The 27,868-nt window shown below is 32.8% G+C and overlaps 1 protein-coding gene across 5 annotated transcripts in view; it reads right to left on the bottom strand.

The window, feature by feature from the left end:
- Positions 1-609: 609 nt before the first annotated feature.
- The window catches only part of GULP1 (GULP PTB domain containing engulfment adaptor 1), a 294,504-nt gene continuing 267,245 nt past the window's right edge, over positions 610-27,868 (bottom strand). For 2 of the 5 annotated variants that reach the window (XM_060107070.1, XM_060107068.1), the window contains 5 exons: positions 26,722-26,838; positions 25,945-26,037; positions 12,602-12,740; positions 8,521-8,615; positions 1,455-2,282 (listed from right to left, as the gene is read on the bottom strand). In XM_060107070.1, coding sequence (XP_059963053.1) covers positions 2,211-2,282; positions 8,521-8,615; positions 12,602-12,740; positions 25,945-26,037; positions 26,722-26,838 — 516 coding nt within the window. In that variant the 3' untranslated portion in view covers positions 1,455-2,210. Of the gene's footprint in view, positions 2,283-8,520; positions 8,616-12,601; positions 12,741-14,419; positions 14,645-25,944; positions 26,038-26,721; positions 26,839-27,868 lie in introns of all 5 variants that reach the window. The other 3 variants (XM_060107067.1, XM_060107069.1, XM_060107071.1) reach the window with 2 other exon arrangements.

A 27,868-nucleotide genomic window follows, 5' to 3' on the forward strand; every position in this document is an offset into this window, starting at 1 on the left:
TGCTTCTGGTGAAAGGAACCAAACTATGACCTCTCTCACCAGCAGGATGAAATCCACTGTTTTCACAACTGAATTATGTTGGATCATAAAGCTAAAATGTGTGTGGGCTGTAAGAAATGAAGTTAAAGTCTTTTTCTGCTTTCTTCTTTCTCTTTCTGTCTTTCTTTTGGCACCAATCTATGACCAGGAAAATCTGGCATGAAATTAGCTTCAGAATGTGTCTAAATTAATTAGAGGTTATTTAATGAGTTATATATACAAATATAAATTATACAACTTAATTTATTTAAAATCATTTATTCTCAGCAAAATCAAACATATCATTGAGTTTACATAGAAATACAATTTGCAACTGTATCTTCATAAAAATGCACTGGTGAAATAAATGTTCATAATTAATGACCAATTATATACTATTTAATCATGCCAGTAGCAGAACTGATTACCATTAAAAATTGGTACAGTAACATATTTTAAATGTGCAAAGTACTCTATTGTGTTACCATTGATAATAAATCGCCACTAAATATATACCTATTACACAAAACTTTTTAAAGTACAATAAAAATACAAATTCTATCTGTTAAAAAAAGCCATTGATATGGCTTCTAAACATCCTCATTATACAAATTCCAAAATACTATATGACAAACAAAATTATAAAGACTTCTTTATGAAACATATACTACCCTCTAATTAAGGTACAACTTAGCAGATAACAAAAAGCAAACAAGAAGGCTTATATACACCACAGAACATTATGGGGATACATACAAATATAATATTGCATAAGCCTATTTGATTTCTGTTCTTAGTGAAAATGTACCTTTAGCACGTGAAGAAAATTCCCATGACTAAAGGAAAAGAAACATTTTTGAGATCTACCCTCAATCTAAGCTCATATTTTCATTAATTTAATTTTTTTTCTTATAATGTGATGAACTAAATTATAAATTTGACCACATATTTTGCTGCACTCAGTACAAATTACAGTCTGTTACATAATGGGCAAAGGTGTAAGAAACAAACATTTTTAAGAGTTCATCAGCACATCAAGAATCAGCTGCAAGAAAATGTTATTGTTCATGTTAAAGACTAAACTGAGCAGCAATTTCATTTTTGTGAAAAATGAGATTCTGACTTTAACAAAACAGATACAAATTAAATTTGCTAAATAATATTGATAATTCATAAAGAACAGGTGCCATAGATTTTTAACAGTATCAAATCTAATGGGTCATCACAAAATAATCTTTGGTGAGAAAATATCTTTATCAAAGGAGAAAATATAAGAAGGATAGTCTTATTCAGTTCAGAAAAAATATATTTGGTAAAGTATATATGGGTAATAGATACTGCAACTATAGACAGCATATATTCCAAATGTTTTTTTCAGAAACTTCAGATCAGATGGTGTTTAGTAATGTAACATCTCATTAGAAATTAAATTTTAAGTGTTTTGTAAATAGCAAATTTTCATTTTTCCCACAATCTTTATTTATGAAATAACTAAAGTATTTAGAGTGTAGCTGATAATAATAACTAACATTATTACCTTGCTTTTACTAACAAGTACTCTAAATACATTTAGTTTAATTATTATTGGAATTTATATTTTTGTTACTTTACCTGCTAAAAATGATCTGGTGGTATTATATTCAAAGTTTACATTTTCCCAATAATATGGACATTTCATACATGAAATGACATCTGTCTAATGAATGGTAGCATGTCTATTGTTTTGAATATAGAACATATTTAGTTTGGCATTGGTGTATCTCTTTAGGACTCTGAAAGCTATCTTTAAGGTATGGCTTTTGGGAAATCAGTAATAAACTAGCATCCTAGAGAATGAACTTAAATTTGAAGAAGCTAATTATTTAGAGCTCAGACACAGGCAGATATTTGGATAATTTGTCTTTCAATTATAAATTCTTCTACAACAAACAGAACAGATCAAACAGAAAGGAACATAAAAATAAACAGAAAGTAACATAAAAGTATGATTTACTTTACAGTGAGTTGTTTTTAAAACAAAATGCTACAGTTCAACAGTGAAAGTATGAGGAAATTTTACTGAAATAATTTTCAGAAAGTTATGAGATTCAAAAATATATTGGTACATGTATAATACCTGTCATAAGTAATAATGAATAATAGATATGTATACAAAACAAATTTAACAGATTCAAGACCTCTTTTTCTTGACATCAGCACCTGCTGTCTAATGGGTCAAGACAAAATACTGTGCCTTCAAGAGTTAGTCCCATTTTGAACCCCTCCTGCAAAATAAAGTAAAATCATTAAAATAGGAAATTCTCATAGCAAAAAAACAAAAACAAAAACAAAACGTAAATGAAAGAGAGTATGAGCAGAAGTTGAAATCTTCATGTTTTGATCAACTAAGAAATAATTATATGTCAAATGTTGGCTTGTCAAATTTTTATCAAATGCTTATATACCCGTTAGCGTTTTAAATGTTTTAAATATACATGAGGTTAGCACGCATAAGAGATAGAAGAAAACAGAAATATGTGGAATTAACTAATTTTAAGACAAATGTTTCTTTTCAGTGAAGTCTACTTTATGTCATTCTACTGTAGCTTAAATCCCTTGGCTTTAAAGGTTAATATTCATATAAGTAAGATAGCTAGACCTCAAGGTGATGACAGCCTGATAGTTTTCACCTTTTCTTCTTGGTTACCACTATCCAGAGCCTAGTAAAATAAATTGCATTGTATTCCCTAAATGCAATGCTGTATCCTATGTGTATGTAACACAGGACTGCAGACCACTTTGCCATGGAGAAAGCTTCCTCTACTAGCCTTGTAGCTGCTTGTAGCTGCAAATTATTGCTTTGAATTCCACTCACCTCTAGCATATTTTAGATGCTTCTAGAAGTTAAATTTCTTTTGATTTATTGAGACCAAGTACCCAATTGCCATGAAAAAAATTTTTCTTGAAGATTTTTGAGTTAAAATTTAGTGGTAAAGGTGTTTGTCCTTCTCTACTCCCCAGCTCTCTTCTGTATAAGGTAGTTGAACTATGGGCTATCTGTGGTCTTACCACCTTCCCCATCCCCATCCTTGCTCATAAAATGAAATGTAGACAAAAGTTTATTCCTGAGGAAAAGAAAATCTCTCTCAAAGAGAAGGCTTTTGTCCTCTGTTCTGCTCTGTGTTTTGTTTAATTAGATGGTACCTACTCGTGTGTTAGCCAATTGCATATCTATTTGCATTTCCTCAAGTTACTTTCATTTAGAACCGGTATCTAATGTACTTACTATAAATCCAATGTAAACATTATCATATAGAGGAAGAAAATCATTACAAAATACAAGCCACACCTTTTTCGCTGTTAATGTTTAGAGAACACTCTTCATTATGTCTAAGTACAAAGACCACACGGCAAAGCTATCACTTTAAGAGTTTTTCAAAAGTACTTCTCGGTACTTGGAATACAAATTATATTTAGTTAAGTAAAAGTCAGAGTACTTACCATTGTTTTAAAAGCCTATTCTGGTCACAAGAGAAATATTTTGCCACATGTATGCATATTTTTTTAAACAGCCGCCAAATACTTAGAAAAGTCAATACTTTAAACTGAAAATATTGTAAATAAACTGCTTTTTAAAATATTTTATTTGGATATCTGAGGATCTATGTACTATGTCATCTTCTGGAATATCAGATAGATAGGTAGATAGACAGATAGATAGGTAAGTAATGTGGATATATATTACCTTTGGAAAGATTTGATACCATTGTTTTTTAATCAGTTCATTCTGAAATTAAACCACTATCACTTCAGTTACCCTGAAAATACTATTTATCAATGTGTTATCAGTATATGAAAGGCAGAATAGTAATCAAAGTAAAATAGGGGTCATTGTTTCAACAAAAAATGTTTGTATATAACTTACGAGAATACCTCCATGTTTTTATAAGGATTCTTTAGGAGTCCTCTTAGATTAACTTAATTATCCCTTTTGACAGACACATTGTTATATGGCTCCTTGGTTTTCTTTCCCCTTAAAATTTCCCACACATTTTCTGACCCTTCCTTCTAGGCCTCATTTAGTAAGTCATGACTTAATGCATTCTAAATCCTTCTAAGGTTTCCATATCCTCTTGAATTTTAAACGTCTGAATGAAAATAAGGCTTATTTAACTTATGTAGTGATGGAAGCTATCATAAACTCATATCACACAAAATAATTATCTTATTATTGATATATTATTAAAAATATATTTTTATATAAAATATTTTCCCCAATTGCATTTTCTTACTTTGAAACATGGAGAAAAACATATCAAGGAAGAAAAAAGCTCATATGCAAAAATTAACATGTTGAAGTATGTCCTTTGAGTCTCCCTTTTTTCTACCTATAAATTTAAAAAAGATTAATGCTAATATAAATAACTATATATTATATATAACTTATTTAATGTATTAGATATATTATATATAAATTTCTATACTCTTTTTTATCTTAGCAGAACAAACTTGATTATTTTGAGTCCCTGTAAAACTAATTTGATGATTTTATAATGTTCTATTAATTTTAATATAATTTATTTCCTGTATTTTATAATTATAAATAAGGTTGACTGTATGTTTTTATGCATAGAGATTTTCCACATTCATAGTTATTTTCTCCTCAGAATAGATTGCATTAAAGTTTTTGACATCAAACAGAAATACAAGTATTAGTAACAAATTACTCCCCAAAGGGATGCTGTGAACTGACCCTGGACCAGCAATGATTTAGAGTGCTTGTTTCATCACAGTTTCATTTGCACTCTATATTAGTAAAATAATATAATGTTTAATTTGCTGGATTAAAATAGCTTTTATAGTTCTTAATTTGTATGTTTTCTTTGATTAGACTTAACATGTCTATAAGTATATAGCCATCTGTGGTCTTATTTTGTGAGCTATGCTTTTTGATTTATCTGTTGATTATTTAGTTTCCTAATCATTTGTCTACTTAACTTTAATCATGTGTACATGATATAGTTATATTTTTTAAATAGAAAATTTAAAAGAACTATAGAAGACCTTCTATAGGTAACTATATGTACATATTTTCCTTTTTCTTATAAAAATGTTTTTCCAATTCAAACGTCTGATATATATTTAATTGTATTTCAAAAATTTTAAACTGCCCAAGGCTTCTAAAATTTATCTGAGTATTTGCTGTAGTTTTCAGCTATACATTGATCTTCTCCTAAATTATTAACCCGTTGACTTAACATCACTTAATGCAAAATTCTTTCATTGACTTGTCACTCTCCTTTTTTTAATGTATTAAATTATTATAACATACAAGGTACACTTCTGGGCTATCAATACTATTAAACTGATGTGCCTGTCAGTGACGTGTACTAAGAAGTTTAAATTATGTCAAATCATATAAGGATATAATTGATTTCAAATAAATATCTAATTTTCTAACAATTTATAAAAAATATGGCTTAACATTTCTGTTTAAATTCTTACATTCATGAGATATTTCTATGATTTCCTCTGTAAATAAAAGAGGAAAATCCAAAATCTCACTAGGCTTATTAACTCAATATAGTTTATATAACACATTATACTGTATTAAGTTTTTACATTATATGCAAAGATAAAAATAGCTAAATGTGTGCATTCAATTAATTAGGCTAACACGATTAATAACAAAAGTCGTTATAAATTTTAGTTAAAATATTATTTTGCTTTAATTAAAGTGACCTTGCAAACACATCGTGTACTAAAAGAAACAGACAAGCAATGAGGTGGACAATGCAATAGTGATTGAGTCACTGAAAAAATAACTTCAAATATGGGTTATAAAACCTCTTTAAACAAAACTAATAATCAGACATATACATGTGAAACTGCTTTTTGAATATTTATTAAATAAAGCATGCAAATATTAAGGTTTAGCTTTAAGAAGTTATAAGTTGTTTAAAATTATTATGAAAATAATATACCAACCATCTCTGGCGCTACCCACCATGAAAGCAGAAAAGAATAAAAAAGACATTAAGAATATATTAGAAATGACAAAAACAAAAACAAAAGCAAAAATACCACAGTGTAACATTATTTGACTACCATATCATTAAATCATTTCAATATAGTGTTTCTCAAACTGGGTTTCTACAAAAATCTGGAGATACAGGCTTATCTTCTAACATCTATAGAAAACATTTGTTGTGTGAAAATCTAAAAAACACTAATAGAAACTCTTTGTGTTTTGTATAACCTTTGAGAACAAATACTACTACATCAGTGCCCATGTTTGTTTTTGTTCTTACAAAAGCATTAGTCCCAAGGTAGTACAAACATAATTGGTAAAACTAATGAAAAGGAAAATAAATTTATTTTATATGAAATAAATAAAGCATTCTCACTAAATAATCATGCACTATTTGAATGAAAATCTTGTAGTATTTTAACTATCGAAAAGATGTGGGGAAATTGTGTCATCAAACAAGATACATGCTGATATCAACACAAGTATGATGTTGGTGGTTTTAGTTTCAGCCAAATAAAATAATCCATGCTGTTATATTAAAGTTCTTAATCTGAATTTTATTAGGTGTTGTAATTTTGCTTTTATTTAATTTATAAGTTTTGAATTAATAGTTGTATAAGAACTATAAGGATAAAATGTATATAACTTTTTTGTAAATATTTAAGAAATGTTATAGAAATAGTTTATAGTTTAAGTCAATATTAAGGATTTAAAATAATTTTTCATGCAAAAGGGAATTATAAATCACCCAACTTGAGAAATTTTTGTTCTGACATATTCTTTAAAAACCTCAAGGTATGTTAAACAATCCAACTTTTAAAATTCAGAGGCATTATTATATCTAGAATAATAAGGAAGTTCACATAATGCCTAGAAAAGAAGACTGCTTCACACCTTCAGTCCAAAATCAGTGAAAGGATATTTATCATCTTTCTAGGAAGCAGTGTTTTGTCAGTGTTAGAAGATCATAATCCACCCCTCAACTTTTTTTTTCTCCAGGAAATGAAGCATAAAGAGTGAATGTATTAACCCAGGCCTAATAAATAAAAACCACTCCGTCTCTTCACCACATCTCAGTCAGCTTCATATAATTGGTCTCTGCCTGAATTCTACCGTGTATATATTGTCTTTTTGATGAAAAATAGGATATAATAACTCCATCAAAATGTAAAGGGAAATATAAAGAGAAGACTTTATTATAGTGTTTATTATTATTAATTACTAATCATGGCCCACTGTACAAAGCTTTTAAAACCAATATCTTCAAACTTCCAGAACAATTCAGAATTGAAAAATAAAAGGGAGAGAAAGAAATGAAAACCCAATTGGACTACATTCCTAAGGAAGCTGTCATTTAGTGTCTGCTGTTTCAATAAGAGCCCAGAAGTTATGAACTATAGTTACAATGTTTCCTATTATTTTATACCCCTCCTCCTTTGGAATTCTTCATTTTAGCTCTCAGCTTTATTTATTAATTGAGGTAACATTGGTTTATAACATTATATAAATTTCATGTGTGCAACATCATATTTCGACTTCTGTACACAGGACAGTGTGTTCACCATCAAAGGTTTGATTTTTTTTTTTTTTTTTTTTTTTTTTTTTTGCGGTACGCGGGCCTCTCACTGTTGTGGCCTCTCCCGTTGCGGAGCACAGGCTCCGGACGCGCAGGCTCAGCGGCCATGGCTCAAGGCCCAAGCCTCTCCGCAGCATGTGGGATCCTCTCGGACCAGGGCACGAATCCGTGTCCCCTGCATCGGCAGGCGGACTCTCAACCACTGCGCCACCAGGGAAGCTCCCAAAAGTTTAGTTTCTGACCATCACCATACAGTTGACCCCCTTTACAATGTTTCTTTTTAAGAGACTGATTTCATTCTTACAAAGATTTTCCTTCACCCATTCACAATTCTGAAATTCATAATTGTTAAGACTGAGATCAAATCTTATAAATCGGGCTTCCCTGGTGGCGCAGTGGTTGAGAGTCCGCCTGCCGATGCAGGGGATACGGGTTCGTGCCCCGGTCCGGGAAGATCCCACATGCCGCGGAGCAGCTGGGCCCGTGAGCCATGGCCGCTGAGCCTGCGCGTCCGGAGCCTGTGCTCCGCAACGGGAGAGGCCACAACAGTGAGAAGCCCGCGTACCGCAAAAAAAAAAAAAAAAAAAATCTTATAAATCTAGTGCAATGACCTTTCAATTTTTGGATTTTGAATAATTAACTCATGAAGAACTTATGTTATTTTGTATAAAAAAAACCCCATGTTTTTGCCACTGTAAATCGCACCATTAAGAACAAAACACAACGAAACCTTATCCTTAGCATCTGTCTGAGTATTTTTAGGACTAAATGTATGTTATTGTTATTTTAAAGTAATTATTTTAAGTAAGTTGATAACAGTTCAAGGGAAGGGTAGTTTTAGTAATAACATTCTCTTAGTCCCATAGAAAAAAGAAAAAAAAAAAACATTTACGGGCCAATCTGTTAAAATAGTCACCTGCATCTCATCTAATTTTGATTGAATATCTGGAGGGAAATCCCCTGCTCCACAGTTAAATGGGTCAAAAGGTTCTGCTCCAAACAGGTCCCGTTCTAGAAGGAAGAAAATAATTTAGTATATGAAATGAGAAGGAGTGAGTTGGGGTGAGTTAGGTTTCAAAGGCAGGATTATTTAAAGAAGCACCTGCATGACCAAATGAGCCCCTATCCACACGTATACTTTATGCTGGGCTTTCCTGAGCTTAGACTAGTTAAACACCAACAAGGAAGCAAAGATCCACTTTTATGACGATTTAAAAACTATTTGGTTACAAAGAATTATCATTCAGAGAGGTTTCTGTGTCTTTAAGTAAGACTTAATATCAAATTCACCAAATATTTGATAATTAATATATTACAATACCTACACTTTACTAAAGCAATTTAAATGTACTAAAATTAACGTATTACTCACTGAAACTTCTCTATTCCATTTATTGATGACTCTGCAACGCAATAGCGAAGCAATACATAGGACCTAGTAGATTAGGAAGTAGTTTAACTCACAGTTCATGTACTTTAATTTCACCTTTTAGCCAGAAAAAAATTTAAGGCACATCATCTCACGTAGTATAAAATCATATCACCTTCCTAGATAACCACAATGAGACAGATTCCTTAAAAATGCCTCCTATCCCCCAAAACAAATTTCTTTTAAAAAAATAGCAGTAATTGAGTATCAAAAGCTCTGTGCATATACTTTAAAGTCTGCATTGTTTTTTTAATCATTAAAGAAGTATCAAAGTTAAAATTGATGTTTGTAATTGATAGGGCTATGACTTAATTTATGATTTAAAATTTTTTTTTTAAATTTAAGAAATTACTTTCCTCTGAATCAATTCAAATGCAGCCTTAACTAACAAAAAATTAAATAATATATAGGCAAGGGAATTTATAATGTATCAAGACTTTCATTTTTCAGGAAACTATATTCTCTAAATTAAATGCTTTGTAAGAAATAATATTTATGCTACTTGAGTTCTATTATATCTTCTAAATCATTCTGTGACTCCCATCATGAAAGATTCTTGCTTCTCTAGTTACAATTTTTTTTTCAGATTCATGTATTAAGTTAATAAATGTAAAATGTTTAGAAGCTCCTGGTTCTGGTAAGTATTGTATAAATAAGAAGGACATATAATTTATCTTCCAAATAAAGACACTTTAAAGAGTGAAAGTAGTGTTACCAAGTTTCACCAGGATGAAAGGTATAAGACAGGGTACTCCTAAACAAATGGGAATTTACTGTCACCATACATTTAACTGATGGGTATTATCATTGTTGTTACTATATATTTTCCTCAGTCTGATGTTTATTGTAGGCAATAAACCAGAACTTAGAGAAAAGAGGAACTGTTCTTTGGAGGTGTATCCTGGTTACCACCGTACCACGAATACATCAAGCAATGCTTTACATGTGGTAGATGCTTGTCAAAAGAAATGAATTAATAAAGAGGAAATAGAGTTGTCAGGAGAAACAGAGATTCTCATTACACAGGTTTTCTAAAGTTGGGACTCAAAATCATCAGAGATTTCAGATGGGCTTAAGGGATCCTTCCTGAAATGCAATGCAAAATTTTGTATGAGTGGGCATGTTGTGTTTTTCTGTGAAGAGGTTTAATTTTTCTCATATTCTCAAGAGTCCACAACTCCCCCACAAGTCAAGAAAGTACTACTTTACATATTAAGTAGACATATCAATACCAGGCAAATTAATAAATATAATAGAGCTCTTTGGCATATTTTGGTCAGCTCTGATGGATCTAAAATTCATAACAAAAAATCATATAAGTCCAATTTTCAATTTAAAAAGATTTGCTATGTAATTAATGACATGAAAATTATTTAATCTAATACAAGAGCAAAAAAATAAAAAATAGGTGATACTTCACTCATTCTTTTGTTTATCCACTAAATATTTATTGAACACATATTATGTGCCATACATTTTGCTAGGCAGTGAATTAAAGCAGTTGAGGAAAGGACTTTAGAGTCAAGTGCCTTCCCTCATGCAATTTATAATCAATTAGGAAACATGATATCAAACAAATTATTTAAGGTCTGATACATATTCAAAGATCAAAAATATGCTCTGGATAACTACTAGGGTTCTCAGGCAGTAAGGACAGAAACTAAGGAACAATCTTGTAGGTGTCTGCTTTTATGTATTTAAAATATAAAGAAAATAAATGAATAAATACAATTAAGATTTCATTTAAAGAAAAAGTCCTATTACTAAAACCCCACTGGATTACAGTTTTAGACAATTTTACAATTAAAACTGAGTCGAACAATCTGTCCTTAAATTGTTAGTATAGATAGACAAGAAGATGATTGATAGATAAATGATAGATATAATACAGTGGTAATCAGAACTCCATTTCTATCTATCTATCTATCTATCTATATAATCTTTCTATTGATATACTGCTGTATTTACTAAACTCTGGCATTTGGGATAGATAGACATTAAAAAATATAGCAAGATGTTACTTCAGTTTCTCATTAATAAATCCCTAAAAACCATTTAACCATCTCTGCCTAGATTTTCCAAAGGCATTTCAAACTCACTAACATTTAAAAGGGACTCATCAGTTTCCCCCTCTGTACCTCTAGTTTTCCCATTAACAACATTTGGTCCAAAATCCTGAATCATAATGGAGTTTGAACTCTCAGTTACCATCCTGATGGATTATTCCTACTAAGTATCTTAAAATCTATTCACTCTTCTCAATTTATATTCTACTCAGATTAAAACCTGACATTGTGGATACACTTCTAATTTATATGTCAAATTCTAGCATGTAACCCAAGTCTAGCGTATGTACTAAACAAATGTCCATTGAATTAAATACATGAATGAGCAAAACACTGATGTAGTCCAAGGAAGTAAAAAACAGTGGTAAAGGAAGAGATCTGGGACACTCTTAAGGACAAAAAATACCCCATTATGATATCAGGATATTGGCAACATTTTCTAAAAACACACCACGACGTGTATACTATGGATTATTTCCTTGAAAAAAATATTTTGCATTGGCACAAAATATATTCAGAAGAATTTAAATGTACTATATTTCAACAAAAGTATTGAAATATTTTTGTACACTGATTTTTAAAGTTCTAATGTTATTACTTTGTATTTACAAATTAGTCCTCTGAAATTTACTGAATACCTAAAATGTGCAATGCACTTTGTTGAGCTCTGCAAGGGAAACAAATAAACTATAGGCTCTGAAATACTTTACAGCCTTAAGCTAAAACTTCAGAGTTACATTGAAAACATCTCAAATGTGAACCAGAGAGAATTCAATAAAGCAAAATACGTAAAACTCTCTTTTCTTCAGTGCCCCTTTAGACCTGATGACTGATCATGGCCATTGGAAACTATTCTTTCACTTTCTGTGACAGGGCACAGAGCAAAATATTGTCAAGACATTGACGATGAACATCTGTTAGATGCTTTCTACTTCGTCAGAGAGACTTTAATGTTCCTTCCAGATATACGGAAAGTAAATCAGAAAAGCAATGCATTTATAGCTTTGTATATATCAAAGAAAGAACACTTACATAGGGTTAATAAATAAATAAATCATGGAATTCATAGATTTATATATTTCTTTAACTAAGACTATCCATATACTCTATGATAAAAAAAATTAAACTGAGCTCTAAATGATGAGTCAAAATGATTAAAATAATTATCACAGGACTGTTCTTAATCATTAAAAAAAACATTAAAAATATAACCCCAACACAATAAACATAATTGTTTTGTATTAAAATATAACTAACCCTGTACCAAAATATCATTTTTCATAAAAGTTTCAAATGCAAATAGTGATGTCTTTAGTAGTATACTCTCAATTATTAAGTAAAATATAAATAACTGAATTTGGCACATATATATAAACATAATTCTTCAGTGATTAAAAATTTTAGTGAGCTTGTTAAGATATATAATTTCCCATAAAGTGCTAATTAAACGTTTAAAATGTACACAAATATAGCAAAAATATTGATTTGTTTAGAAAGCTTACTAATCTCGGTAGATCTACTAGGGACTGGAGGTGGCTGTGTGCCATTGCGAGTAGGTATTGAAGACTGGTGTGAAATTGGAGAAAACGGAATCATATCAAAGATGTCAGTGGAGGGAGATTTAGGTGTCACATTGCCTGCCTGCAATGAAGATAACATGAATTAGTATTCCATGTAGACACATTATAATGCTAAATATTTCATACACATATAAAACATATATAAGCACAACAAAAAATGCAGTTGAGTCATATGAACTTGCCATTCTGTAGATCAAAAATAGTTACATATTGGCAATTTCATATGACTCAACCACTTATGCTAAATGCTCATTGGCAAGAAAATCTCTGCAAAAATGTTCTCAAAGATGATGGCAAAAATGGTGACAATACTATTCTAGACAGATATAAAAGATATGTTGGATTTTTTGTATATCTAGAAATAATTGCCACTTGTATCAGAGAATTGAAAACATGTTAGAAACTATTTATATAAAACATTGATTTCAGTAATGTTTGCAGAAGATTACAAGATTTAGACAGAAATAACAGAACATAAGTGATGAATCTTAAATATAACCATTCAAAAGCAATTGATAATGATTTTTAAAACATTTTAAGGAGTCTATTTTAATTTGTACTTATAACTGTAATGGAGCCAACTATTATATTCATTGCAGTGACTTTTCTTCTTAGAATAAGACTTCATCATTTTCTTCAATAAATAGCTACCTTGTGAAATAAATTATAATCACAAAATGATTAAGTCATCTGGGCCAGTCTGGGCTAGGATGTCATGTAAGAATGAGAAAATCATCACTTTGATTGTCATATAGGGAAAAAATTTATTTTATATATATATATCATCTATTGATATAAAAGAAAGAGAATTCCCATCTTGGAGAGAAATAGTGAGAAAAATTTATTTTTCTTATAAGAACATGAACATTGTTTAGAATTGCTTAGAGTGGTTCATATTATAATTCGTGTTCTCAAAATACATTTATTTACTGATTCACAGATGATGCAGGTAGTGAAGATAAAAAGGCTGATTGTGTGTAAAGAGTGACAGATTTGCTATTCAGCTAATAAACCTGTTCGTACATTTTTTCATGCAGGAAAATTGCTGTCATCTCCCTTTCTTTAGCAACTTACTTTAACTTTAATGGATAGTCTATCAGTTACAAATACTATCCAAAGACTTGGAGCCAACTTTATCCCTCAGCTCTTTCCTCCTACTCAGGAATCTTGTTCTCCTAATCAGCCTCTCTCTCAATTTCCCCTGGCTTCCATCTCTCTCCTCTTTGTCAAGATATAAAGATACTCAGATCTTGACTGTTGTTAAAACAAACCAACCAAAAAGGTCTTTACCCAGTGCCTCTTTACTCCTCTCGTCTCTCATTTCTCTTTCCCTTCCCTTCAAAGCTGAGGTCCTTGAAGGAGGTATTACATTTCTTGCCCTTTTACTTCATCCAATCCTCAACTCAGATCATTCCAGACTTTGCTCTTTTCGCTGAACTCTACTGAAACAGCTTTTGCCAGTCTCAACAATGGCCTAATTTCCCAGTTGCTGTATCTGATGGATCTTTGAAAGTACCTGTCCTATTTCATCTTTTTGTGGATTTGGACCACCACTCTCTACTAGAAACTCTCTGATATCAGATGATGAAAGGATGCAAAAATGGCACACAAGGGTCCCAGATCACATCACATTGATTCAAGACATACCTGATTTTTTTCATTACTATATAAATGTTATATATTGGCAGAATTAAAAAAATAAGTGGGATAATAAAAAGCATTTTCTATTTAGCAAATTACATGAGGTCTTGGGATGCTGCTCTCACTGATTGGCTTGGGAAGGCCACATTTAGAAGGTGGTGGTATTAACAGTCCCAGTGATAGTCTGGAATCAGGCGAGTTGACAGGAGTGACAGTAATGGAAGAAATATTTAGACAGGGAGATGAATCATCAGTTCTATGCCAGAAAGAAGGTGAGCATCTCTGAAACCCGTGTTGCCCATGATCAGACATTTTGTGCAGCAGCTGTAAAGGAATGACAGAAAAATATACTAAGGAGAAGAAAGAAGACGTGGAGGGAAAAGAAAAACGTATATATGAAAATATATTAGGATATTTTGTGAAAATGATAAGTACTTTCAAAACAACTTTACTAAAATTAAAACAAATAGTTTGAGTAGCTTTTTTTCCTATTGCAAGAGTCTTCAGATTCTGGATTGTTTAATTTGATGATTTTTCACTGAAATATTACATTTTTAGATAGTTAAATAAAGTATTACATTCAGTACGACTTGAGAGGAAGAAAGTGGAGAGAAAAATGACAAATGTCTAAAGATTTATTTCTGAGAGAGTCACTGTGTACTGAGATGGGAAAAAGGAAGGATAGCAACAAGAAAAAAAAATGCCAGTAGGAGTAAAGTCTGGTATAAGTTAAGACTTTGTAGAATTTTCAAAAAAGGCTACAACATACATTTTAGATTTAATCCTCAAAAAATTCGTTTGAAGTATTAGTATTAGTAATATTATGTCCATATTATAGAAAAGATAGGGGAATCAAGGCCCATAAACTCTTTATGAGCTACTCCTATGTATGTAAGAAGCAAAACCAAAATTCAAAACAATCTGACTCCAATCATCATGTCCTTTCTATAGGTAGTAAGTTCTGAATGGTAAAATTTTGGGGGGATGGGCAGAGGGTGTTGTCAAGCATCTCAAGTAAATCAGAGAGATAAATAATAAATAATAAGCAACTAGTACACTGTACTGGGTCTGCACATCAGTCTTTGGATGACTTTTGGAAGCTATTTCCATTACATCATGGAAAGCTACTGTCAAGTACTGAGCTGAGTGGCCAGATGTCAGAGTGGTCAGTTAAAACAACAACCAAAATGAAAGTATGTAATAATTGAGCCTTTATTCACTTACAATGATAGTGTAAGCAAGAGGCCAGAAAGAAGGTTCTGGTTCCATCAATGTCCCATTTTTCCCCAGTGACTGGCACTGGGCAAAGGTCAGGAGTATCATTACAGAAGCAGGACAGTATCTCTCTCTGGGAGGGAGCCCTGAACAAAAGGTTTCTGCTGGTTTTGCTTTGTTTTGTTTTGGGGAGGGGGAGATGGGAGTGCAGAGGGAAGAAAAGGGAAAAGAACTAGGAGTAGAAAATACTGAAAACTGAATCCTAGTGGAGAAAAGTATTTTGAAGGCCCCCCAAAGATGAGGCACTTAAGAGAGGCCTTGTTCAAGGGCTCCAATAAGGAGGCCTCTGAATGGAGGCACCTGGGCTGGGAATGCAGTTAATGTATAATAGTGTGGCCAGCCTGGGTGGTGAAGGGGGCTGAGTCCCTGACTAAAATTCCTCCAAGCAGTGCACTGAATCTGGGGTGAGGAGGGCAGCTTTCTTCCATGAGGCTTGCCATGGAAAGCCTTTATAGGGCCTAGAGGATTTGACCTGGAGCCAGACTTCTCAGCTACAAGTCACACTGCAGAGATTTTTCAACACTAATAGGACTTGGAGGCAGCCAACACAAATCTGGCTTTTGATAAACCTCATGGTGAAAGGTTGTAACAAAAATTATAGTTAGGAGAAACAACTTTGAAAGAATCTTTAAACTAGGAGTCACCTCTTCACACATTTCAGGAAGCAGAGAGGGAAAGAAGGAAGCGTAAAGTGAAAGATTTAAGTTGAGGAAAGAATTCAGTGTGGAAGCAAGTCTCTGATGGTCTGAATTATGTAATTTATTACTCTATTAATATGAATATACAGTTACATAATGATTGGTTTCCCTACTGATCTCTATAGTGATCTATCTATCTATAGATATGTCTACATGTATGCATGTATGTATATAATTTTAAGATCTATTTCATGGTCTATATAATTCACTGTAAACTTTTGTAGTTGGTGGCCACCTTTTACTTAATTATAGGTAACAACTGTAAGCTCCTGGTGGACAAAACTTTGTTTTTCTAAAATAATCTGTATAACATATTAGAATACTTGATATATAATGTCAATGAATATTTATTGTTTAACGTATACTACAGCAACTTTTTTTAACTTAAACTATAAATTGATAAGGATGTCTGTAACAGAGTAAAAAATAAAAAGGTATTAAGTGAAAGTTGTCCTTGGTATCATTTGGCTTATAAATGGGAGCACTCTATATTGTTTTATGACTTGTATTCATCAAAACATCTTTACCAGGTGTCACAAAGGCCAACATAACCTAACTTAAAAGTGCTCTAGTGTTTTATCATGGTGTTAATATTTGTATTCTACTTCCTCTGAGAAAGTATACTTATATAAAAGAAGAATGTGTATAATATGAAAATAATCGAATATTTCAATACCCCAATTAAGAAGTATCTTCACTTTCAAAAGGGTAAAGCAGGGCCATCTATCAATAATTTTGGTATCTAAAGTTTAAAACTCTAACACTAATTATTACAATTTTCCTTCGGGTCATCAGTAATCTAGATTTGGTCAACTAAGATTTTTTGTTTGGGTCACATAGGTCTTTAAAATAGGTCTTGATTCAGTTGCTTACAGGTTAGTATTAAGAGGTTGTACATTAAGATCCAGAGAGTTTGTTTAGAAGTTAGAAAATCAAGAAAGTGGACCCACAAACTTGCATAAAAATAACTGACTGGTATTGAGCAAGTAGCTGTGCCTTCTAAGTTGGTGTCTGCTTTCCAACTCCTCACTCCACCACACGCCCATTTCACACATTTATTTAGGCCACAGCCCGGGCTCTGCTGACATTTGTGTTTGTCATTCCTAACTTAGAAATAATTCAAGTCAGGGAATTAGATATTACATCTGATTCCTTATAAGAATGAAATCTAAGTATATAGACATATTTCAATAGCATCTGATTCTGCACCAAACTTTTACACTTATTAAATAAGAATATGTGACTACAGCCCCTAAATGGCATACAGTGACATTTGGGGCACTGGATAAATATTTTGAGTAGTGTTTCTAAATTTAAGTGTTCAGGAACTAGTCATTTTTTAATCTTCCATTTTTAAGTGGTTGAGGATATTTATTTTTTTAAGAAATGAAATACATAGTTCAGATGAAAATGGTTTGATATTTTTGTGTTGGGCCTTCTGTCAGTATTTTGATAGATGGCTAGAGACCAAAATTTGGGGAGTTTCCTACAGAAGTTTATGGCGCTACTGTTTAATCCTTCTATGCTCATCATTCTAAGTGCTTTGGTCTTCAGGAAGGTGCACAGCCTCTGAATTATTATACTAAGGGGAATGAGGAATTCTGTGTTCAACAACTGCATGTTAATTATGCAGAAGTTATTAGGTTATTAAGACATATTAATAATGAGTGCCCATATTTGAGATTCATAGTTGTTGTAGTTTTATAGCTCTTTCTTTCAGTAAGTAGAGGCTTGGTGCATTAGGCCATGGTGAATATTTCAATTCCGAGCTTTGCCTAAATATGACAATGTTGAAATGTCATAAAAGTGTTTGAATCCTATCAGTTAATGTTGAATACATCTAAACAATAACAAAAATACTGCACTAAACGTAGATACTTTGGGGGCTTCCCTGGTAGCGCAGTGGTTGAGAGTCCGTCTGCCGATGCAGGGGACACGGGTTCGTGCCCCGGTCCAGGAAGATCCCACATGCCGCGGAGCGGCTGGGCCCGTGAGCCATGGCCGCTGAGCCTGCGCGTCCGGAGCCTGTGCTCCGCAACGGGAGAGGCCACAACAGTGAGAGGCCCGTGTACCGCAAAAAAAGAAAAAAGAAAAAAAAAAGATACTTTGATTATTAAAAAAAAAAAAAACACTAAAGATGGGGAAATATAAAGGTAATGTAAAATGTTCTAGCAAATCCTTCTGTATTGTCATGCTGCTTCATTCTTTTGAAGTTCACTATTATGGCACATTTTCAGCATCACTTTTTAAATAAGCTTCAAAAATAACTTCTAGTCCATTACACGGGGAGGGGGAAGGGTAAGCGGGATGAAGTGAGAGAGTGGCATGGACTTATATACACTACCAAACGTAAAATAGATAGCTAGTGGGAAGCAGCCGCATAGCACAGGGAGATCAGCTCGGTGCTTTGTGACCACCTAGAGGGTGGGAGGGAGACTCAAGAGGGAGGAGATACAGGGATATATGTATATATATATAGCTGATTCACTTTGTTATAAAGCAGAAACTAACACACCATGGTAAAGCAATTATACTCCAATAAAGGTGTTAAAAAAGATAAATAACTTCTAGAATTTAGAATTTATAGCTCCACGTAGGTTATTTTGTCAGACTTCTAGATACACAGTTTGGTTACATTGGTCTCTTAGTTGTAAGACCTATTATCTTATACATTCTTACAAGAATCTTGCAAGTTAAATGGTTATCATCGTCCACATATCCCAAAGAGGAAAACTGGAACAAGAGGTCAAATGACTTGATTAGGTCCTCACGGTCAGAAGTGGAATGAAATACAGGTATATATTTTTTCCCATTAGACAGGGTTTACTTCTTTAGAGCCATCATTTGTGCAAGTAACAATTGTGAAAGTTGTGAACCGGTCATCATTTTTTGTGGGCAACAAACGTTCTTGAATCAATGTTCATGTTTAAAATTTATGCCTTTGTTTAAAGATTCACATTTGGCTTGTTGCACAATTGAGAGTTCTCACAATCTGCTTTTGTCCATCTTGACTTCAATAGCAGTTGAGAAAACCCCAGAGGGAGATAAATAGGCAGTTTTATTTAGCCACAATGAAATACACATTTTAGGTTATAATTTATCCTATCAAGCCTAATCAGTGGCCACACAGTTGATTATGTAAAGGTAAAATTTTATCCAGTAACACTTGGTTTAATTGAAACGGAGACACTTATTTTACTCAGCAATAGAAAGTCCAGCATTTCTTAGGACTACAATTTTATCCATTTCACTTCCTGGCAAAGGTCTGATTTGGTTAAAACCTTCTATAGCCAGAAAAGTAAAATGTAAGCATCCAGACACAAGAATGAAGAAGAACAATTTGATTTAACTTGCTATGCCCACATCTTATAATGGAACAATCTTCCAGAGGCGTTCATGAGGCTAAGAGGGCAGAATAAACCCTTTTTTTCTGATATAAATACAGGCAGCACTGCCATGTGAACGTAATAAATGGAAATCAGATTGTTCCTAGTTAATTAGTACCAAACGGTGGAAAACCTAACCTCTAATCTATTGCCAAACCGCTAGAACACAGCAAAAAGCAAACAGCACAGTCAAGTAACAGAAATTACTCAGCATATCTAAATGACTGTATAAAATGAAGACCCACTTTCTAAAACCAAGGAAAAGATTTCCACAATTTCAGTATGATACAGACGTATGTAATATGGGTACTATGAAGGATATTTCATTTGCCAGAAAAGGAACCCAAGATTGAATCATTCAAGTGATATTTAGGAGACCTGTAAGCATTGTTTGTTAAGAACAAGTTTAAAATCAGCACATCAGTTTACACATGAAAAAATGAAAAATAGGAGTATGCCTTCATTCATTATGAGGAATTGGTTTCAAGTGAAAAAAGGGTTTGGGATATATACTAACAATATACATTTTTGTAGTTAGGAAGGTCCTTTAATTTTAATCCTGAGCAAAAAAAAACAAAAATTATTGTGTTTTCCTTAGCTAGAACTAAGCTACTCTGTAATCTCACACTAAATTTTATACTGGGTGTATTAACTAAAACAATAAACAACAGTCCAAATGATGATAGAAAAAGAGTAAACTTTTAAACTCAAGTACTGTATCATGAGGCCAGACTTCTTCTTTGAATTCCAGATTTGAATATTCAGACTTTTAATAAATGTCTTCATCGGCCACCCAGTAGGCAGAAGTAACATGAGCAAAAATGAACTACTGATTGGTTATCATTCACCTCCCCCAAGTCACATCTATTTTGGAAAATGGCACCACCGCCCAGATGCTCGGGATAAAACCCTAAGGGGCAATCCTGACCCTCTTTTATTCTACAGTCCACAGCCAATCCATCAGTAAATCCTGCAAGTTCTACTTCCAAAATATATCAAGCTATTATATACATCATCCTAACTGATAGAATTCTAGGCCAATTTACTCTTTTCCTTCTCCTAGACTACTGAGATAGCTTCCTAGACAGTTTTTTTTTTTTTTTTTTTTTTTTGTGGTACGCGGGCCTCTCACTGTTGTGGCCTCTCCTGTTGTGGAGCACAGGCTCCGGACGTGCAGGCTCAGCGGCCATGGCTCATGGGCCCAGCCGCTCCACAGCATGTGGGATCTTCCCGGACCAGGGCACGAACCCACGTCCCCTGCATCGGCAGGCGGACTCTCAACCACTGCGCCACCAGGGAAGCCCCTTAGACAGTTTTAGGGACCTCAGTTTGGCCTCTTGACAGCCCATGGTGCATACAGCAGCCAGCTGATCCCCAAATCTCCTGTTAAAAACCTTTGAGTAACTTCTCACTGCAATTAAAGAAAACAAACAAACAAACATGGCTTACAGGGCCCTATAAAATCTAGCCTCTGACTCTCTTCAATTTTTTTGTCTCTTTTTCACGATGCTCCAGGTGCAAAGTTCTTGTTACTGTTTTCAGCCCTTTGTATTAACTAACTTTTTTTATTCAGGTCTCAGTTTAAATGCTACATTCTCAGAATGTGCTTCCCAGATCACTGTCTCTAAAAAATAGCTCCCATTCTCTTCGATTCTGCTCTATTTTATTTTATTCATATTTACTCATTTAGATCTTATATAAGATCCAAATTTCTAAATTTATTTATTCATTTAGCTATGGGTTTATTACCCATCTCCCTGTCTTTCCTCATACTATGTAAGTTTCATAGCAGCTGCAATTCATATACTGCTAAAACCCAAGGGCCTAGAATATCATATGGTCATATAAGATGTTGAACAAATGTGTTACAAGCTGCCATAACAGATCACAACTATATCAAATGTATTCAACTGGCAAATGTGAGAAAATAAAAATCAAAGTGATATGCATCTTAATATGTAAAATATGTCACCAAGCTACTATTTCAAAATACCAGTGATGACTTAGCGGGACTAGGAAAAATAAAAACAAAACTAAAATTTACACAATTGTAAATTTTGAAAGAACTTTTTAGGATTCTTGAAGATTTTCTTTAAAAGCTTGAACCTAAAATTAGTTTGCATCTTCAAAATAAATCAATGACCAATTCACATTGATGTATATAAGACATAAGTGATTGGCAGGCTAGCACCTAAGAAATAGCAACCTTTCCTTCGGGTGCCTCTGAGGAGACTAGAGAAATGCATCTATATTCTCACCTACACAGTGACTCCTTAGAGTACAAAGGTTCTCCATCTGGAAGATTCTACTCAACAGGGCCTCACACTTTTAACCTATGATTTAATATAGAATAATAAGATCAATATCTATAAGACTGAAATTTCTTATTAGAAGACTTGATCCTTTGAACTACTGTTCTATGTTACAGAAATTCAACTTTAACTTTGGACTGCTTACTAGGGTAGAGAGCTGGTGTGACCTTTTAGTTATCTAATCAAATTTTACCCAAAATATTTCTTATTTTTCTGATTCTTCCCATAACTGACTTTATCTGCTACTTCATCACACACTGACAGGAAGAATAACATCCATACCAGTAATTTACAAAATTTTCATTTTCTACATTACTTTTAATGCCACAAAACCCCCAAAATTCCATTCCTACTTTTGTTCTCTTTGCTCCCTCTTCTCAAAGAGACTATTTTAAGCTAAGATTAGAGATAAATCTATTTTACTTTGACTAGCAATTGCTTGATGTGGACTATATTGTCTGACTAGCAAATTCTGATATTTCAAAAAATTACTGTATTAAGTACTTATTTTTATGAACCACATTGTAGTAGTGAATTATTTATAGAGAAACACTTCTGAATTGAAGTTGGCAAAAGAGTTACCTCTGTGCAACTTAGGAAAATTTGGCTCTCAAGAGAATTAAGGCCTGTTTTGGGCTGGTCATTTGTGAAGAGTCATCTGTCTTGGGGGTTCCTCTCAACATTACACACTGAAAACCCATCGAGAATCTAAAGACAAATTAATCCTATTAACAAACCCACCTATATTGTAATTTTAGTGTGCATAATGGCATTCATAATTTACTTCCATGCTCCTTCAATTAATATATTAATTGCTGCCTAATCCTTTAAACAAACTGCTGAAAACTTTAGCAATTTTGGAGCATTCTAGCCTTCAGTCCTCTGAGAGAAAAACAAGCAAACAAACAAACAAACAAACAAAACCTACAGAATCTCATTTCCAGAGTTATAAGTCCAATAGTTATTTATTGTGCAGGAATTTTGCTAGACTCTGTGAGGTACTTGGTGTCCTAGTTGTGTGTCCTGTAAAATTAATGCTCACATTTCATAAGAAAGAACATATACAAAACATTTCTAATTTTACAGAAATTTGCTTTACTGAAGACCCATTGCCAGCTATTAAACAAGAGGTACATGTATAATAAATTTATATCTTAATTACTTGGAATTTTCATTATTTTTCAAGTTCAATATCAATAGTTTGAATCATTAACAAACCTTCAGCAGAGTGGATATTTAAGAGCATGGCAATATTTCATACTTACTAAATAATTGTAGGTAATTTAATTTAATTTATTTTAGTTTATTTTTAATATCAGAAAAAAAGGGAGATCATTTTAACAGGTTGAAATATAGATGGACTTAGTGTTATATTAATTTATTTCTCAGCTACATAACTAAAATTGAAAATGAGAGGCAAAAAATATTTGTGCATACTCTCTTCAAAAAAAATTTAAAAACAAGTCAATAAATACCTATAACAGCATCTTCAAAGCCATTTGAATTAATCACGTATCATTAGCAATTTAAAAATGTTGAGTTCACTTTCTTTTAAGAATCAAATTCTATTTTTTAATCTTGAAGATGCATCAGCAAATTCAAAAATCACATAATGAGACTTTAGGAGCTGAAAAGTTATGAGACAAGTAATTTTTTAAAAGTTAAAATAAAGAGAAAATATAGACAAAGATATTACTACGACAAAAGAATATAAGTAAATTGCAAAGTTATAATTTGAGCTAGTTGCATAATGATCAATAAGGCAATAAATTTTCTACACATGTGTATTAAGTGCAAAAGAATGATTTAGAGAAAATTATTTTTCTTTTTTTAATTCAACCTTTTAGTTATAGTCTTTTAAGTGTTCTATTGAGACATAGTGCTGAGACGAACACAATGCCTATGATAATTATTAAATGACAACTTTAGGAGAGTTAATTCTAATAACTGGCTATTTGAATAATTTTATTGTTTTTTATATAACTGACTCTACCAATGATAATTGTTGAATAAATGAATATACTCACGTATAGTCTGTGCTCATTTACATAACAACTTTCAAGCTCACAGCTTGTTAATGGCTACCTAGGCCAGAGGGTCCAGGAAACTGAAGAGAGTGTCATTTCTTCATTCTTCCTGCCCTTTGCCATTTCTGAAGCTGACTTAGTAACCATGTGAGATCACCAGTGCACACACATAACCCCAACCCTGACCCACCTTCTCAGTTGTCCCAGTGCTAGTCTAGGTCAGTGTCTGCTTTCAGGAGATAAAAGACAGATGTGCTGTCCTATCAACATGTCCCAAACCTCTCTGCTCTTCCCAAATCTACCATGCCCCTTAACATGATACCTCTAGCTCTCTTTCTACAGAAAGAAGTTACATAATGAATAAGCTTTAGTTTTGCACCCAAAATGGTGATGGATCTTATTTTTATTCCTTTGAAAACATAAAGACCGAAGTGAAGCTACTTTTCATGTGCAATGAATTCCAGCAAAAACTACCTTATTAAGACTCATTGAAAAAGTAACTTCTCCTTCATTTATCTTTATACTCCTAATCTGTTTCACAGGATGGTTTACGAGACATTCAGCAAGACCTAAAAATTGTTGCTCCATTTGGGACTGAAGGTTGAACAGTTTGAGCTGATGTTCTGTTCCTTGCGATGGGGAAGGCAAGAAAATATCATCTTGATGAGAAGCAAATAATGATCATAGTAAAGAGAAAAAACAGGGAGTGATATTATAATAAAGCCAGAACTTGAAGAGGATGCTCCAGCACCTCACTGTGCATTACAGAGGTACACTGTGCAACATTGGAACCTCACTCCCAACCTCTCTCACCTTGGCTGTCTCAACCCCAGTCACAAACTATATGCCAAGCAATGGAAATACCAACTGTTTCAGTGTGGAAGATGGAAAAGTGTGAGTTTAGAAGAAAAAATAGTTTTTTGAGCCATTTCCATGGCACACCAAATTTAAAACCCAAAATGTAACTTCTTACAGAAACATTCTTCATGGTAATGAACTGGTGAAATATTCTAATAGTAGATAGCAATAAATATATTTATATACATATATATACTAAGGGGTTTTCATTGAGTTAGCCTAGAGATTGAACCAAAATCCACTTGCAAATGAAAATTTGCAAAAAAATTCTTTTCAGAAGTTTGTAAATGCTATAATTGTGTTTCAGTTCATAGGATCATGCCAAAAGTTATATATTAAAATTTCTAAATGTAAAATAAAATATACATTTTAATGGACAATATCAGTATAGATGATTCTAAAAGAGAATAAAATTCCTAAGTATATTTTTCCTAGAAAAAAATATCAACTGTTTTAAATTCTATCTCCCCTCAAAAAATTCCCTTAGCCAAAATCACAAAATAACAGCATCATACCTTAAGATGAGAAAATGATTTCAAATCTGTGATAAACCAAAAGTAAATAATTTAACTATAAAAATACTGAGTGTTGTCTGAAGAGATTACCACAGATTTTAGTGTGTGAGATATAACTCTGTCACTCCCAGTAGGAGCCCTTGCTATGTAATATAAGAAACCAATTCGATCGTGTTAACAGTCCAGCTTCTATAATGAAGTTCAGTACTCCAAGGGCAGATTGGCTTCAGTCATTAAATCAACTTCAGTAAATAGTAATCAATTGGAATGAAAGAAGATTATGTCACAAAGAGGAAAAGATCAAATTGAGCGCTGAATTATTCTAGAAAAGAGAAAAGAGCAACATGGAAAAACAACTCTGATCTGAGCTACCTAGGTAATTTTAACATTTAAATTAATCTTATTTAGCACCTTGTATCTCTAGTTACATTTAGTTTAAAATGACTGATCCCAGAGTATTATTTGGAATACTGAAGAACTGATGATCCAGACATGTTTTATCACCAAGAAATCTTATTTCTAAGGAAAAGATGCACGTATTCTATATACTTACTGGAGATGTTGATACTTGGGTTATTCTCAACTGGTTTTCCAAATCTTGTACTTTGTTTTTAAGTTCCATATTTTCTGCTTCTAAGTCTTGAATCTAAAAAGCAAATGGTTATTGAATAATCTTCAGACATTTGTTCTTGGAAAATATTGGCTGTTAAATTGGTTATATTAATGAATAGGATTTCATATTATTTAAAATTTTAATGTATTTTTTTGTGCACAGGGGAGAAATTTATTTTGATAAAGCTTGGGATATATCATAGAATTCTAGGTCACTGGAAAGACATATTATTAAATTGAAAATATGTTTTTATGTGTGTGCAAATTTCATGTTTCTAATACCTCATCTCTGTGTTTTCTTGTAGCATTGTGCAATCTGTACCCATAATCTTGGAGTATAACTGCAAGACAGTGAAACTTGCTTATGATGATTTTGAAGAGAGTGGAGAAAGGGGGTAATTTAATTATAAAGGAATCTGATCTGCATGGGAAACCACTTACCCAGCATCTGCTGCTTCTGCTGCTCTGATCCCCATGAGAAGCATCAGGAAGTGAAGCAAAGTCACATGAGAACACAAAGTTCTTGTGGGAATTCAATATAAAATGGTTAAAAACTGTGCAGGGGATCAGGAATGAAAAATTATAGGAACACAGTGAAAGCAGTTCCAATCAGTGTGGGGGGAATTTAATGGCAGGCCTTCTAAATTTGTTTGATGATATGCAAGTTTCCCTGTACTTACATCACATAAAAGTGAAAGAACAAGCTTAGTTTACTCACTCTTTTCTGTAACACTGCAATCTGTTTTCTTGTTTCAACGTCTTTTCCTCCAGATTCTAGAAATTTCCTGTACGCCAGGTCAAATGCTTGACCAATTGTTAAAGTTATCTCTTCAGCCTTTGTAAAAAACAAACAAAGATTTGCATTTTAATAACAATATGTCAGACTATTCTTTGAATCAAGAAAAACGGTAACATGAGGTATTTCAAAAGGGCAATGTCTAGGGGTAGACGTGTAGTAAATGAGCAAAGTAGCCTATGCTAACATAATAATTCAAAGCCTACCCATGCACAACATAAAAAAGAACTGTTTTGGCAATTAAATGAATAGCTGTTGAAGTTGGAAGCAAGAGTCCTATCCAACTTCTCATCTCTTTTATCATAGCATTTTTTTCCCTAGTTTGTTTTCCTCCCTTCCTCAAACATTTAGTGCCTATTAAATAAAAGCATAGTGCCAACTGCAGTTTTTCTTGTTGCTTTGCTACTTATTTCCTTTTCTTAGTGAGGAGGGTTTATTAAGCCTGGCAGTAACTTGAATGAAGTTGGCTGGGTGGTGTCTGTGGAAAACCTGATGGATGCCCTCTCTAAAGGAAGCAACTACTTGCTACTCAGTTCCAGCTAATTTTTGGCTTGTGGAAATGAACAATTCCAACCAAGAGTTGTCGATTTTAAATATGTGAGATGAGGTCAGAAATCTGAATATTCATATGGAAAGCTCCCAATTTTAATTGACAGTAAACAATATTTTTGTAAAACACAGTGCCGACTGAACAAAATATCTGTCACCTGAATTTGGCCTCATAAACAATTATCAGTCTCTGGTCTATTAACTAGAAACTGCCACAAATATCCTAAGTCCACCAGCTCATTCCTTCTCCATTGATATCTCAACTGGTATCACAGTGTCTTACTGGGAACAGTGTAAACAGTAAATAAAGATTTATTTACTTTATTAACATTATAAAGAAGTTTGGTAAAGCATTAATTGATTTAATGCATCAGAAATATTTCATATTTAATATAACACCTCCAGATAACATAACAACTGGTAGCAACATTAAATCTTGAAAATGCCCTGCTTTCACTAATCTATTGCAAATCCTAAAATTTTGTGATTCCTAGGTGCAACCTAAATTGAAAATATGCTT

The sequence above is a fragment of the Mesoplodon densirostris genome, chromosome 8 (genome assembly GCF_025265405.1).
Source record: "Mesoplodon densirostris isolate mMesDen1 chromosome 8, mMesDen1 primary haplotype, whole genome shotgun sequence".
Lineage (NCBI taxonomy): Eukaryota > Metazoa > Chordata > Mammalia > Artiodactyla > Ziphiidae > Mesoplodon > Mesoplodon densirostris.